The sequence below is a fragment of the Sparus aurata genome, chromosome 1 (genome assembly GCF_900880675.1).
Source record: "Sparus aurata chromosome 1, fSpaAur1.1, whole genome shotgun sequence".
Lineage (NCBI taxonomy): Eukaryota > Metazoa > Chordata > Actinopteri > Spariformes > Sparidae > Sparus > Sparus aurata.
Genome location: NC_044187.1, coordinates 22,533,287 through 22,550,261, shown reverse-complemented (window position 1 = coordinate 22,550,261; position 16,975 = coordinate 22,533,287). Strand labels below are relative to the sequence as shown.

The following is a 16,975-nucleotide window of genomic DNA, read 5'->3' as shown; positions in this document are numbered from 1 at the left end:
TCCAACAGGATATTCGTACATTAAATCAGTAAATCACTGCATGAACCTGTTTGAATTCGCTTTGGCGTCACACACTCTGGTGCGTGTTTCCCGACGGAAGCTTTCGCAGACGGAACCGGAAGAGCGACCGCATCACAACTTCTACACATGTGTGGAGGAGAATTTCTGCTCCGCTGCGAACAGTCGCATGGTTAACGTCGACTCGAAGTTGACATCGATATCTGTAATATCACAGAAATAACAGTCGCACCTGAGCCTGTAACGACTGCGTGGACAAGATGGCGGAGATCGTTCAGCAGCGGATAGAGGACAGAATCCCTGAGCTGGAGCAGCTGGAGAGAGTGGGACTGTTCACCAAGAAAGAAGTCAAGTAAGACAACATGTAACCTACCAGCAGTTTCCAGATGCCATCATTCAGAGGAACAACACATCAGTATGACAAGAACACACATGTTATCATTGTAGCATATTACAGTTTGTAATAATGCAGTATTTGTGGATCTTAAAGAAAATTGAACCCTCAATTAAATTACACCGTTTTCCTAAAACATTTTTGATTCAGTGAATTAATTGGTTCTCTGTTAGATACAATCGAGGAAAATTACAGATATTGTGTTGTAAAGAAAAATGAATGCTGTAGCTGCTCCACAGGTGCTGTATAGCAGTGGTGGAGTGTAACTAAGTAACTCAAGTACAAGTACCTTAGGTCAAATGTGAGGTTCTTATACATTACCTGAGTATTTCTTTGATGCCCCTTTCTACTTCCCTGAGTGTTATCTCCACTATAGACATTTGACAGCATGAGACATGCATGAAGAGCCTTTTAAAATGTGGTTTTGTATTTAGAAATTAAAATGTAAGGTACTGCTGAAACAGTTCGCTAGCTGACAGAAAATTAATTGCCAACTATTTTGATAATTTAAATCAATTTTTCATGCAAAGCAGTTCAATCTTCCAGCTTCATGAATGTGAAGATTTGCCACTGTTCCATTTAACTGCTCTAACTAATTGAGAAAATAGCTGTTGCAGTTCTACTTACAGTGTGGTATCAGTACTTTTCGTTAAGCAGAGGATCTTAATACTTATTCAGCTACTGCTGAATATGGGAACGGTCTGCACCCAAATCTATAATACACCTATGAATACATTTTTGGATCGACAGCTAGAGTGCTTCTATTTTATAATTCATGCACAGCTGGTTAGTTTAGGGTTTGGTTCTCAGATTAACAAATGCGTTTTTTTTTTAATCACCCATTTAGATCCATAATTAAGAGAGCGACGGCCCTGGAATACAAGCTCCACAGGTTGATTGTCAACAAAGAGGACTTCATTGCATACGTTCAGGTAGAGTGCCGTGATCTTGTTAACATTTACTTAACGTTTTTAAATATGTTTAAAACACTAACGTCAAAATGTTGTTTAACTACAGTATGAAATCAACATTTTGGAGCTGGTCAAGAAGAGAAGAGCGGTAAGTCAAACATTGTTTTATGTATTGTGAGTGGTGAACTGCGCAGGCCAGCAGCTTGAGTGTCTTTCACTTGACTCCGGTCATTAAACTGCCTCTCGTTCTTTTGCAGCACATACATTACCAGTTCAAAATCGAGGAGATTGAGTTCCCCATCATCCACAGAATAAACAGCGTCTTCAGAAGAGCAACAAAAAAGTGGAAGGTACTGTATTGAAGCATATATACTCGATTTTGTTGTGTATCAATGAAATCTTTGCAGTTTTTATCCATCATGCCAATGTCCTCTTTTCCCGCAGGATGACGTGCAGCTGTGGCTCTCGCATGTTGCTTTCTGTAAGAAATGGGTATGTAATGATGTTATCATGAGCTTTGAGTACAACTCAGGTCAAACACAGTGTCTTTACGTGCGCCTAACGATCCTCTTCTCCTTTTACTCATCAGGCCACCAAAGGCCAGATCAGCAAGGTGTTCTCAGCCATGCTTGCTATACATCCTGACAAGCCAGGTACAGAAGATTTTTTTGATTTTCATTTGTTGTCAATCCCATTTAAACCCACCGCCTTCAACGCAATAATCCCAACCTCAGGGATGTAAAAAGTATATGCTCGGGCAAACTAGGAAGAGGTTGTCGCCTACAAAAACAAGTTGATTGTAACTCTATACTGCCTCATCTGTAGCTCTGTGGATCATGGCTGCCAAGAGTGAGCTGGAGGATAGAAGTTCCTCTGAAAGTGCCCGACACTTGTTTCTGAGGGCGCTGCGCTTTCACCCAAACAACAAGAAAGTCTACCAGGAGGTAAAACAAGCAAAATTTATCTTAACCCAAAGTTTGACAGTATCTTGCATTTTTAGACAGTGAAACTCAATACTAAGATTCTTATGTTTGCATGATTGAAGTGTACTGAAAAGGGGTTTTTGAAAGAGTCGGGAATTTTCCAACATTTCTGTGTTAGTACTTTCGTATGGAGCTGCTGCATTGTGAGAAACTGAGGAAGCAGAAGGCAGAGCTGGAGAAGGCTGAGATGGACCTGGTGAGTGTGTCACAAATTGAAAACAAACTGTGGGAAACACATGTTCAAAAGCACTCACTTTATATTCAGTGCTTAAATACCCGTTCTTCACTCCTTCCAGGGTGAATATGAGTTTTCTTTAGAGATCCTGAATGCCAAACTGGCCGAGGTCGTGTACAAAGACGCTACGGGCAAAATCAAAGGTGGGCTTTTTAAAGATTTGATTTTCATTTCTGTGCAAAAACATGAATATAAGAGAAAGTGGTAACATAACTTGCAGTCTTCTCCTGTTTTCTTTACGTCTGTTAACATTTAAGAATGGGTATCTTTCACTCATAAAATATGTCCCAGTTTATATAATAATAGATCAATTTATGTTGTCTGTTTGTATTTTGAGTAAGAAAAGTTCGCAACATGATGCCCTGGAGAAGGCTGGCTTAGGTTAGCGACCAGGCATCAGCTTTTGTATGCCAAAATTGAACATTTTAAGATAATTTTAACATTTGTGTTACTTTTTGTCTGACAGAAGCAGAGTTCGTCATCTCGCTCCTGAACATAGCGGCTATCTTTGACTTCACCAAAGAACTCCAGGACCTCATCCTGCAAGAGTGAGACACTAGCTAATTTCTCTTTCGCTCTGTCTCAACCACAGTCCGGGTTCTTTATCTAAAACTTTATACCTTCTCCCCTACCCATCGTTTGCAGCTTACAGGCCAACCACACAGAAGACAGCCTGACTTGGGATTTCATGGCTAAGAGGGAGCTGGAGGCTCCATCGGCAGGGGAAGAGCTGCAGACAGCCAAAGGCCGGGCCTCCGATATCAGCCGGCGAGAGGAGCGCTGCTGCCAGGTCTACGAGGAGGGAGTCAAGAGCCTTAACACGGGTAGGAGCTCATACATACACAGAGAGAAGAGATGTGGCAGTTTGGCCTTGTTGGAAATCTGAGGAGTAGTTATAATTATCATTTTAATATTGGGTCCTGTGGATTTTATAAAGTATGAAAACAACCCAGTGAGTTTAAAACAACAAAAGCCTTTAATTACAGTTGAGGTTTTGCCACTTTGCACTGACACATTTATTCCCGCTGCACGGGCTGTAGAATAAAACACAGAATTAGTTTTACAAAATGAAAAACACATTTCTTTACAGTGTAGTGGTACCTGTATTTGGATGTGTTTGTATTTTAATGCACTGGTTGCGTACTGCCCGACAACATTATGTCTCATTATCAGAAACAATCGCTGTGCTTGTGTGCTTTGTGCTCCAGAGCCCATGTGGACTTGCTATGCGGGCTTCTGCTTGGAGAGGCTGAAGAGGAAGACCAACGTCCAAGAGCTGAAGGAAAAGGTATCAGAATATCCATTCAGTTTGCAGTGAACATATCGGACTCTGCTTCTTTGACAGTACCTTTTGAGAACACAGAAGAATGTCAGAGGCTTGAGTGTGTTTGGAGGTGGGTGTGTTTAATCGGTAAATCCTGACATAACTTTCTGTGTTTGTTTATGGCAGAGGCAGGAGAGGCTGCTGGGAGTGCTGCAGCGCGCCCACGACTCCTCTCTGCTGAAGGAGGATTATTATAAGAACTGGGTAAGATAATGGCTTCATTAAACGTGTTTCCAGAGACATAGGGGCCCTTAAGCCTTTATGATTCAGTCTCCTTTCATTTGAATAATGACTCGTCAAATGTCTGTTCACACAGAAAGCAGGTTTAATACGTTGGTTTTGGACTGTGTGAGGACCGCACCAGTCAGAGTCTGATGGTACAAAAAACACAAATGTCTTTGAATGCTCGTCAGTTTTAGTCATCCTCATCAGGAGCGACAACTGTATGGCACTCAAACACACACAAAAAAGAGGATGTCCTGGTGGTTTAAAGCTCATGCCGTGCAGCCAAAGACCTCCTTCAGGCTCTCCCTCTGTTTCCTTCCACACCTCCTGTTGTTCTCTGGTGTTTACCATCCAATTAAGTGGACATAAATCAATAAAATAACACAGAATACCCCCTTGACACCATCTTGTGTCCAAAAATCGCATTTAACCAAAGCTCCTCTTAGAAAACAAGTTATTTATGAATCAATATAGCGGTTATGTACATTCACACAGTTTTGTCACTAGTGATATGCAGTGAAATAAACGTAATCAAGCGACAAAAAGTAACTTTAAGTTCTTCTCGTCACCTTTAACGGTAAAATATGACACAACACATTGACTGGAGTCCACTTCCCTGCTTAACACCTCAATTTAAGTGAATTTGCCGCAGGAGGACTCCACTTTCTCAGTCAATAATAATCAAACATTTATTATAAAATCCACAAAAAATGTGGGAGAGTTTCCCTTTAACTTTTAATTTAGTGTGGTCACAACTTGAGCTGGAGTACCTGTGTTGATCTGCAGTGGCTCATTGTGGTGTCACTGGTGATTGGTCAGTATGAATAGTGTTGAGTAGTCCCTTTGTGGGTGTTAATTTATTCATTCCTATATTATGTTTTTAGTTGCCTTCAGACGTGCAGCTAAAATAACAGAAAAAGGGAAATCTTGTTGATTTTACTTCCTATGATTTTCTTATAAAGTTGCAGATCCTGCTCTCATCCGGGGATGCTGAGGGAGCGGCCAGCGTTGCCATGGTTGCCGCGCAGCGCTACAGCCAATCGGTGTCAATGTGGAGCCTGAGTCTGCAAACGCTCATGCAGCTGGGGAGTGGAGAAGTGGGCAGGCTATTCCAGGAGGCTCTCACACACATCAATCCCAAGGTGCGCAGAGCCCACACACACTTTGACTCTACATAATTTGTTTGGTCACTTTCGCTGCTTAAACTGACACCACATCAGGATCCAAGTATAATTGTTCTCCTCGGAGATCGAGACACACACACACGTGCCACCAGCACTGCTGTAGAAGTGGGCCATCTCCTTGGCCCAATTAATCTCTAGTCCATTGTATTAAGTTCCTCAGATTGCTTCCTCCACCCCTTTCTCCATCACGAAGAGAACTGAAGACATGTTTAAAAAAAGTCTTACAGAGATGAATATTGTGATGATTATTGTACATCATTTGTGTGATTGTTAGTTATTTGAGGCCAGAGTCATGTTTGAGCTTAATTTAACATGAAGTGTAAATGAGTAGGATTAATGCTGAACCCTACACTCTTGACAGATTTATAAGCTTTGGTTGGAGAATGAACTAATCCTCAAAAAATCCCCTGCAACACCTCAGATATTCGAGGGTAGCCATAATGTTTTTTACCTGATTATTAAGCTAGCACTGATGAGTAAACCAATCTGAACACAAGACTCACATTTTCTCCTCACTTATTGTCTCCCTGACTCTCTCTCTTTCACGTCGTTGGCAGTACATGACAGTATAATGCTGTCTGACTTTGAATGCCTTTACTCAGCCGCAGGCCCTTTTTTATAGGAGTGAGCAGAATAGCTGGTTATTGTTGTGGTGCGCATTTCACAAGACTGTTGCCCTGAGAACTAGCTGTGTGAGGAGGATTACTAAACTGCTGCTGATTAGGCGAGTCCTTTCTCTCAAGACAAACACTCTAAGTGTTGGGAAACGGTGTAAACCCCCAGGGGGTTGTGTCTGGTATGCCGAGCTATAAAATGTTTCCTCATTGTACGTCACAGAAGAATAGATAATTTAACAAACAAAATGTTGATGTTTTCTCTTCATTGTGTACTCATGCCCTTTCTGAAGGCATATTGAGCTGTCGGGGGTGGAGCAAGGTGATTAGACATTCAGACGTTGTACTAGATGCTGACTCATTACCCATTTTTAAAATCTCTGCATGTAATGGGGAAACAGAAGCTTCATCTGCCAGCATAAGACTGAAGGTAGATGAAGATATTGTATGACTTTTAAAATGCTGGAGGAAGATCTCTGTTTCAAAGTACCCCATTGTAAGTTAAAGTCATGCATTCAAAATCCTACTAAAGCAAAAGTACAAAAGTATCACCAGCTGAATGCATGTAGAGCCGGCGACTGATATTTTTGTTACTAATCATGCATCAGTGTGTAAGCAGCATTTTACTTTTGTAGGTGCTCCAAATATCAGCTACAATGCTTAGATGAGGGCTTGAATGAGCTAAAACAGGGGGGGGGCTAGGTGTTGCAGCACTGAGAAAACAGTTTTTTGAGCAATAAAACATGTAAACCTATTCAAGTAGCAACCCCAAAATCATGTTCTGCAGTTGACCACTCACAGGGCAGTCAACTTTATTGTCAACAGGGATTTGGACTGTTAAACTTAAAAAGTGTTAAACAAACTAAGTTTTAAGTGTCAACTAAATGCAGCATGGTGAAAAGAACAATATTTGACTCTGAAATGTAATGGAGAGGAAGTATAAAATCTTATAACCTGAATAAAGAAGAATTACCCCAAAATGTTACTTTTTATTCTGTCACATGTGGTCTCCACGTTAGCAAGGTCCTGGTTAGAGATGGACTAATATCTTAATCTTCTCCATTATGTTTTCACAGGAGAGTCTTCCACTTTGGCAGCTGCAGGTCCAGTGGAGCGTCGCCAACCAGAGTCCTGACGAGACAGAAGTTGTCTTCAAGGTAGTCCACATGAATCCATGTCCAGGTCCAGACAGCATCGACAGTTCTGAGGTTCTTCATGACAGCTGACAGAAAGAGCTGTTCCCTGTCAACATCCAGCACATAATGAGAAGCCTGTGTACATTACTTGGCAGGAAATGCAGTTCAGTCTCTACCCATGCGGAAGATCTTACAAAAGGAAACGTATATAAACAAATGGCACCATAAAATAAAAATAATCTATGCAGTGATCATGTAAAGAACTGCGTGCAGGTGCTGTTCTTGATGGCACCTGTGGATAAAAACTTAAAGATGTAGCACAAAAGATTTTGAGCCCCTCACGTCAGCACAGTGTTTTGTCCTCCAAAATGAGAACGGCTCGCAGACAGTTTTGTTTTCTCGTTTGTTCCCAGAGAGGCCTGCTGTCTGCAGTCCCGGCTGTTGCCATGGAGATGAAAGAGAGCTACCTGGATTGGTCGTACTCCACCGGAGGCTACAAGAAAGCTAGGAAGACCTTTACAAGGTGAAACCAAATAACTTTGGTCTGCTTGTTAATTGAAATGAAGGATAACACAAAAGTGATAAAACATTTAATTGGTCCCAAATCACTGTGACCCGGTGTCAAAATACAGTCTTGAGATTCTGAGTGTTGATTTTTGTTGATTTTAAGCTTCGGGTTTATTCTTCTGTAGCTTACAGGAAAACCGTCCCCTGTCCAAGGCCTTTTTCAACACGATGATTGAGATCGAGAAGCAGCAAGTAAGTATAGCAACTGCACTGTAAATCACATGTGAAAACTGCACCTGTAATCGGAAAATCTTTAGGTTTTAAGTCAGATTACGAATGACAATTTGTTACTGATAAACGAGACGATCCTGAGCTACGATAACAATGTTGTTTAATCTCCAGGAGACTCCCAAGATGAACTATTTGAGAGACTACTATGAAAGGGCCCTGCAGGAGTTCGGCACATCCGATGACGGTGAGCAGAGTTTAAGTTCTCCAAAAAAAGGAAAATTATGTCATTATGCATTCACCCTCGCGCTGATCTAAAGTCAGATTAAGAAACATTTCTGGCGCGTCACAGCTGAGGAACATTGCAGCATTCTCACAAAACAACCAAAGTAGATGGAGACTTAAAACATCAAATAGCTCGAATAGCAGATTTTTGGGTGAACTTGTCCTTTAAAGAAACAAGAGTCAAAGGGAAAAGTACTGTTTGTTATTATTAATATTTATTCCTGTTATTCAAGTATCAAAGTCTTAATTATAGGTTACCAACTAACAAAACAACTGCAACACAATATATGTTATGGATGAGTTCAGATCTGTTATGAAGATTATCAATCGATGGCTGGATCTCACACTAACTACCAGTCTGGTTTCTAGGCCAAATAAAGAAGTTATCAAAGGTTGAAGAACCCTGGTCAAGTGTCATGTAATTTAATCGGCACATCCTCGCACACCTCCTAGCTGTAATTCTAAGCTGTCTCTTTTATTTCCCTGCAGATCTGTGGCTGCAGTACATCCAGGAGGAGCTGGGACCTCTCGGACAGCCGGAGAACTGCGGCAAAGTCCACTGGAGAGCCATGAAGTTCCTGGAGGGGGAGAGTGTGGAGAGGTTCACTTCCAAATATACTCTCCTGCAAACCGGACACTTATGAGTAGACCAAGTTGCTTCAGTTAAAGCCCCTTTCAGTTCAACCAGTGTTCAACGACTGTGGAGACGTTTATCAGCTGAAGAAGCAGCACGATTTCAGAGAAGTTGGTCCTCTTGGTGCTGTGTCCATCCATGAATTGTTTCAATGCCTTCGACTTAGAGAGCTGGTGTTGTTTGCTGCCCAGCAGGAGAAAAGGCCTGTCGATTCTTCTTCAAAAGGTTCCAGCGTTGTTGAGGAGAAATGTTTCTGGCGACTATTTACGACCTGTACCTACTTTCCTCTTTCATTTACAGTGGTTTGTGCTGCATTGCTGATGTTGGAGACATTTAGTATTCCATGTCTTGTCCAGTTCACATGTTTATTTGGCTTTTATTTGAGAAAAGACAAACTTTGATGCTGTTAAATTGATATTAAAACAGTTTTTCGTGTTCTCTGCTGTGGTCCCTCTGAGACAGTGACATAACAGATGTATACAGTTAAACACACACTCTTGTCCAAACCCAGAACTCATACCACAATAGGTTCCTATAAACATACATTTAACTTTAAAAACAAGCTCTATCCTCTATAAATTCTCACTTAACACATAGATCCAGTGTTTGAAGTTAGTCGTACCTACTCATTTAAATTCCCACCTTTGTTTAAAAAACAAAACAAAACAAAAAAAAACTTAAATATGAAGCAGCAGTAGTACTATGGGGATAATTGCACATGTATGACAGCTAAAAAAAAAAAAGAAATTGTCCATAAACAATGTCAACATTTACAGTCTTTAAGGACACTTGTTTTATACATCTGTGAGGTATAACAAAACATAAATGCAAGAAGAGGCATTATGTAAATGGTCCATGATGTGGCTCTTAAAAGTCGAATAATCCAGGTAACACACATGTAGACCTGTAACACTGTATCAAAAAGGATTTAACAATGTCTTCTCTCTGACACAAAATGGAAAGGTTTACAGTGTTACCAGCTTATGTAAAAGATCTCTACTCATTTAAAGACATGTTTGTAAGAGATCCATGGAGCCGGGTTCTAGGGGAGTATCAAATAAACACTTTTGCAGAAATTACACTACTGAGATATTTAAGTACCTCTGTGCTCTCCAATCATTTTCGTCACAGCCTCTAGTTTCAGGGCAAGTAGCTTCTCCTGATATCTTAGTCAGGCTTTTAGGAAATGAGTGCAAACAATAAGAACACGAAGAGAGTAAAAAACGGTGTGCTTTAAGGCAGAAGTTGTCATGGCGTGTTATTGTTTTCAATAATGATCCCTTTAGAACATGAGTGTCAAAGCAACGCCCAGAGACATACCGTCAGCTGAGGTCTATGTAAATGTTGGTTCTAAAATGTTTTTTTTTGTATGTTCTGGTTTGCTGATAGATGAATTTACTATTCAAAAACATTGCGAATCGGCCATTCGTTTGCTGCTGATATAACGGAGCGTCTGTGCTGACATTGGGTATTTTTATCTGTCAAATAGTTTAAGTGAGCTGAGGACATCTCTTTGTAAACAGCTTCAGGCTGCAAAGCTCGTAATGAGCTGCTGAGTCACAATAAGTCATGATGCTCTAAATGCTTGTGGAGGCTGTTTTAAAGGATCAGTGTGTAGGATTTAGGGGCATAAATGGAATAGAATATTCATAGTCTTGTTTTTCTTAGTCCTAATCACCTGAAACTAAGAACTGCTGTGTTTTTTCACCTTAAATTGAGACTTTTTTTATCTACCAGAGGAAGCAGGAGTCTGACATGCTGCACTGGCATGTTTCTATAGTAGCTCTGACCAAACTAAATACTGGCTCTAAAGAGGGTCTTTCATGTATTTCGCTAAAAGTGAGACAAGTACGGCATTTCCAAACTCGTGCTGGTTCATTCTAACCTCGTTTGACATGTCACATCGGCCCAGTGCGGCAGGGATTTGCATTTCCGTAACAACCGGACTTCCTGCTTGAAGGTGTGTCTCTAAATGATGTCTTGAATAGCTGTCAATGGAGCAGGTGTAAAATAAAATGTACCTGCCATATAATGGAAGAATAGATACCAACAAAGCTCCGCTAGCTTGGTTACAAACACATTGCATTTCCTACAAGTCTTTCACAATTAAGTCCCCTGTTGTTTAGTTATTTAAAATCTTTCACGTTTGAGAAGCTAAATCAGGAAGTGTTGCGTTAAAGCGACTCCAAAACCAGCTGAGTGTGAATGTGACAATACAGTAAAATAAATCAGATATCTGAAAGTACCAAACAGGGCCGCAGGACAGAAACTGAACCTTAAAGGTCCATTATGTAAGAATTGCCCACCTGTTGCATTCATACTCGAAACAAACAGGGGGCAGCGAATCACAACAGAGACTAACTGCAGCAGTCGTTAGCTAGTTAGCTCAGTTAGCCGTGCATCTCATGGTCCTGACTGGGAAGACAGAGAACCAGGAATGAGCCGGGGCTAGCTGGTTAGCATGCTAACTTCAGTAGATTTATCTGCAACACGATACATATACAAAGTAAAACTGTTGGTTCTTCATGTTCTGGTGATCGTTTTAGATAATCTTTCCATGTTTTCAACATAAACATTCTCACATATTACTCCTTTTTAAACGACGACCACACAGACTTAAGCCACACAGACACCTGTCTCACAACACAACATAATCTTCAACCTCATCGCTGGATGCCACTAAATCCTACACACTGGACCTTTAACATTAAACTTTAAGGATATTGAATACTGGCACATAAAATCTGTCATCTTCAGTACAAAAACTATGTCTAAATCTATACATGCCTTTAAAAATCAGCTGTATCCTGAAGCTCCACGTGCTCACTTCCTCCACAACCACTTCATTACTGACAGGGCATGGATCTCTATGTGTTGTCCCAACAAGTTACGTAAAAATGTGTCACTAAATGTTAAAAAACTCAACAAGTTACTTAACTTCTTGATCATTTGTGGTGATTTTCTTCACATGATTAACACCTAAAAGACGATGTGCCCTCTTACATGTTGGATGTACTCTCCAGCTCTTACGGGCTTGTCAAATGTACCCAACGTTTAAAAATTCCCCTTTATCTGTCCGGTGAGCGTTTGCTTTAACACGTAGGACAGAAATGTCTGTTTTGTGGTCGGTCCCACACAGTCCACCCCTTCACGCATCTTCAGAGTTTCTTGAAGAGGATGTAGGAGAAGAGCACCAACACACCCGCGGACAGCAGGCCGATCACACACTGGTGGATGGTGATGACGTTCTCCAGGGCGTGGATGCGCTCCTCCATGGCGTTGGTGTGGATGTAGTCATAAATGGAGGCCCCGATGCTCCACACCGCCCATACAGCATCCACCAACGCTTTCATAGTGGGAGAGACCATTGAGAGGGCCGCCTGCAGCTGGGTGCCAGCCGCATCCGCTGCCTATTGGCCCCCCGGCACTACAGAGAGAGAAGAGGGTGACACACGGTGCAGTGAGGAGGAGGCATCGTGTGGGCAAACTGACAGCCTCCAAAACAGCAACCACAGTTACATCTACAACCAGGAACACACCGTGTGAGTCCTGAAGAACTATCTACTATCTGAGAAGATTGTAAAGGACTCTGTCTGTGGGAAGAAGCAGCCATCTTTATTCTCTTTCTGTCTTGGTTGTGTTTTACTGACCACAGTTTTATTTTTGTATATATTCATATCTATAAGTTTACTTCCAACTAGGGATGCAAATTATAAGTAATTTCTTTCAGTGATAGTCACCTGCCCTTACAATCAAATATCAGTTAATAAGTAATAATATATTAAATATTCTGGACACAATTCCATTAGAAACTGTCCTGACCCCTGTCCTGACCTGATGTATGTTTGAAGCAGAGTCTGAGGAGTTAAACAAACTGATGAAGTCAATACCAACTTACTTGAATCATCAACTAAATAACACAAACTAATGACTCTGTTGAATTGCTCAAATCTGTTGTTACTGGTGCAACACAAATTCAACCCATGTTGAGTATTCATCAACTGATATGGCTTTTTCAAGGCCAATACCAATTGTTTAAAATCAGCAAGACCTACAACTGATATTAATTTGCAGAAATAATACAAATCTTATTGTCAAAATTTAGAACAGCTAGTGATGCAAGAACAGTAAGATTTACTCAAGTACTGTTGTTAGGTCCAATTCTCCTTTACTTTTATTTGATCAATTTAGTTACTAGTTACTTTGAAGTTGATACTGTTTTATTGTTTATAGGCTATTCATTTTGAATAAAATCATTTATGGTGCGACATTGTGTGAGAGGATGTCACATCAGGGCCAAAGGAACACATTTTTAAATCTGTTTATTTTATTGACAATCTAAAAAAATCGGCCTCGACCAATCGGACAGACAGATAATATGTCTCTCCCTAATGATGAGGCTACTAAATGACTGAATTGTCATAATATTAGTTTGTACAGGATGTCATTTTGTATAAGTATTTCAATTAAACACATTCTCTCATGCCAGTATTTACATTTTGATTTTGACAAAAAATGTGTGACAAGATGCTTTTTAATGTATTTTTGGCCAACTCTGAACAGTGGTCACTAAGCGTATACTTAGCTAAACTATTAATAACACATTTTCATTATTTTTGAATAATCATTAACATCTTTACTTCCAAAACCTGTTTTCTGCTCATAAAACATGATGTATCATTATATATGAAACTATCTAGTGGGTCAATTAGCTCCACCTGGCTTTGCTTTAATATTAAATAGTGGATCTAATTACAATGATTGATCACTGGTAATCCAGTTTATATACAAAAATATACAATCATTCACTTACTTTACTGTTACTGTTACTGTTGTTATTCTAAGTCCATGGTGCTGTCAGTACTGTGATTTATAAAGACTTGTAGTGGGGCATTTTTAAAGAGAGGTATTTGTTTGTTTTAGCTGGAATAAAACTTTCAGACATCATTTGTGATCCTGTCTTCAGTCTTGAAGAGTCTTCACAACCCTCTTCCTCCCACTCTCTGCTCCATTAGACCACTGACTGCCTCCCTCAACATATGCTGACGTCATTACAGTATTAATAAACTTGGTCTAGCACATGATCTGCCACTTGGTCCTGTAAGATCGGAAAACACCGAGTCTGCACAGTCACAAGAGCAGCCTGAGTTTTAGCAAAATGAGCAACAAGACAGGAATTATGCCGTTACACAGAGATCAGAGAACGCAGGCTGGTGTGGCCATGATATTGATCACTGAGCTCAAAACTCACCGACGGCTGACAGATGTTAACGTGACGATACAGATGTGGCTGAACATCCGTCCTGCTGTCGCCGGAGTAACCAAGTATCTTGTTGAGGAGACGCCGGGCTGCTCCTGTCAGGTTCAAAGTCGGACATTGCTACTTTGGTGTCAAGTCAGCCTGAATCAAACACTTCCGGTCAAAGCCTTACAAAATAAAACACCAAAATGCGACATACGTTATTGACAAAGGGCGTTCAAGGGAGGAGGAGTGCGCGTGGGTGGAGGAGTGTGACGTCAAATCACATCATATCAACGGTTAAGATGTCGTTCCATTAAATAATGAGTCACTCGGGACAAAGTGTCAGGTCATTTCATTTTATTTGTTTTACAAGAAAGCCGCTCCGTTTCCGGTGTGACTCTAGGGCAACTTGGTACAATGAAGCAGCTGACTGAAACCATATGAGAGCGTCGCCACAGGCACTAAAAGTGGAGCATGACCTCGAAAATAGAATAGAAAAGATCACAATAGAGTCTGAAAGAACGCAAATAAATTAAAAATAGAATGAGATTTTAAAAATATATCAAAAGAAGAAAAAAGAACATTAAGTCAAAGAATAAATGAAGACTGTGATGGACTATGGAGTAGAAAATAACTACCTTGTGCAGCACAAAGCAGCCCATGACACCACAGTGCGGACTAGAAAACTTGCTGACTGATTAAACGCGTCCAACAGAATCCAGCTGTCACGCTGTGATCACGCCCTGATGCGCAGCTCATGTGATCGAACCCGGAGATCTCGCGCACGAAACAATACAGGTTTGTGTTTGACTTGACACATGTTTAAGGAGAGGCGTCGTTGGCGCGTCGCTGCCACCGGGGGTCGCAGCGCGCTAACATGTTGCTGCTCGGGGAGGTAACGTGAGAGGTGTGATGAACCTGGGATGTATATAGCCTCCTGAGCAGCATCGATAAAAGAGGGGAACACCTTGAGAGAGACGCAGACGAGCCGCCCCGGAGCCGCCGGAGACGCAGCTGAGCGCGGCGCGGCGCGGCGCTGCGCGGGGCGTTTGTGTGGCGCATGTGGACGGGGCGAGCCAGTCAAGCACACCGCAGGAATGTGTGCAGTTACAGGCAAACACACACGCTCGGACATTACTCTTGTGTAGTGCTCTTTGGCCGTTTTCAAGTCCTCTTTCAGAATAATTGGAAATACGGGGCCACATTGCCGCGCGACCCCCCCGACGGAAAACCTATAATTGGAGACTTGCCAGTGACGCGCTGAAAATAACCAGGTTACCACTTTGCACCGGTCCATTTTGGGGAGGGCCCAACACGAGGGCGCAGCACCATATATCAGCTCCTTCCAGCTGTTTGGGAATACCCTGCTCATAATATCGAGGCTGCAGCAGCATGGCAGTGGAACCAGCGGGCTCCGTCCTCCCTCCGTCTCCCCACTCGTCTCTGCACAGAATGGATACTGGGTGAGTGGTGAGGGTGCTGGGTGCGCACCGGGGATCTCTCGGTGGGAAACGCAGAAGCTTTTTTTTTTTTTTTTATTAAAGGGAGGGAGGTCTGGGAGGAGGGAGGGAGGGGGGAGAGACTGACACAAGCGGCGACACTGTTGCGTCTGCATGTTTTTCTCCTTGGACAGAGGGGGGGCGATAGGCCGGGGGGGGGGGGGGACTGTCCGACTTCTTCCAAGAGACAATTCGTCCCCCCTCCCTCTCGCAACCCCCCATAAAGGATAATCTTGCTAAATTTGGGATGCTTGCAACACCAAGCGATCAGATGTGACTGGGGCGGTGGTGGTGGCACTGGCGCGGGTGGATGGACGGTGAAGTTCAACTTAGCTCGCAGACGCGATCTCCTGCAGGCAGCCAGACAGCCAACCAGACGGTCGGCGCTTTTTTTTTTCTTCTACGCAAAGTCCCCATATGGCTACGGGATGCTGACACCTGCCCGGTGCGCAGGTAACAACACCCGGGCAGCATCACCTTCCTCTCCAGGCAGCAGCTCAGCGGGTATGTATCGGCGAGGTTCACAGAGGAAAAAACCCTAACATTCCTTCATTGGTAGAAATCTGGTGGTCCAGAATCCATATAGATCAATCTCTTGAGTTTCCTCCACATAGAGTTCCCGGCGATGGGGCTGATGATGATGATGATGATGATGATGATGATAATGGTGTGTGTCAGAGGCTGGGTCTTTGCGGGCAAGGTGAGTCCTCAATTTGTTCAACTGGCCTACAAAGTCCCAGTTTCTGGCTCATGTGACCACCAAGTTATAGAAAAATGCACTGCTATAGGAAAGAGGGAGCAGACGGGGAGTGGAGAGGACATGCAGGCTATCGCGGCAAAATGGTGTTACCTCAGGAGATAAAGTCTCACTTAGGTCAGTGAACGCATCATTTAATACCGCTGATGCAAACAGTGATAGGCAAAAATCAATCAGGCGGCAGGTTTATAGCAGGAACATTACATTTAATTTCATTTATGAGTTATACAAGGAACTCAAGTGCCAAAGAGGAAACAGCTGCAGGTACTTCACAAGAGGAAATGTACAGGTGTTTAAAATGAACTATTTGACAGCCCAGAGAGTCAAACACTGAGTGTCGACGCTTAATAATAGTACTAAACCTTTCATTAGTCAGACTTGAACTTTATGGCTGTGTGACAGCGGAGCATGCTGCTCAAAGAGTGTGACAGAAAATCAGAGCAGAGGTTGTTTCTATATGATGCACGCGATGATGAGCAACTTTTCATATGCCATTCTTCTCCTAGAAAATAAAACTGCATTTTCTCAGCTGGCTTCATTCTGCTGCACATCTCTCGGTACATTGTTTTCAAAACAAATAATTTTTTTCCCCCGGCTTTTATTTCCTCCTTGAGCCCACTTCTAAACTAGGCCAAAATAGAGAAGAAAAAAACAACAACTAAAAAGCTAAGAAAAACAGAAATTAGTCAAAGGGAAAATCAGTTAAGTTATTGAATTAATCTCCCTTCAAAGAGCAACACATGATAAAAACTTAAATTGGCTGCGTTGCAAGCAAATCACTCACTTCCTGCTTTCGTTA

At 42.0% G+C, this 16,975-nt stretch overlaps 1 protein-coding gene and 1 long non-coding RNA gene across 2 annotated transcripts; one reads left to right on the top strand and one right to left on the bottom strand.

Annotated features, from left to right (window-relative positions):
- Positions 1-88: 88 nt before the first annotated feature.
- Positions 89-9,113, top strand: utp6 (UTP6 small subunit processome component). The gene is made up of 19 exons (XM_030416088.1): positions 89-370; positions 1,260-1,344; positions 1,430-1,471; positions 1,581-1,673; positions 1,768-1,815; positions 1,913-1,976; positions 2,149-2,267; positions 2,425-2,502; positions 2,603-2,684; positions 3,008-3,089; positions 3,187-3,365; positions 3,750-3,829; positions 3,992-4,069; positions 5,053-5,232; positions 6,965-7,045; positions 7,438-7,547; positions 7,717-7,783; positions 7,934-8,006; positions 8,534-9,113. Exons 1-19 carry the CDS (start codon positions 279-281, stop codon positions 8,686-8,688), a joined length of 1,788 nt encoding a protein of 595 aa, XP_030271948.1. The 5' UTR covers positions 89-278; the 3' UTR covers positions 8,689-9,113.
- Positions 9,030-15,408, bottom strand: LOC115581190 (uncharacterized). The gene is made up of 3 exons (XR_003984000.1): positions 14,559-15,408; positions 13,930-14,105; positions 9,030-12,105 (listed from the first exon to the last, which is right to left on the bottom strand). It is a non-coding gene; the product is annotated as an uncharacterized LOC115581190 (long non-coding RNA).
- Positions 15,409-16,975: the final 1,567 nt, after the last annotated feature.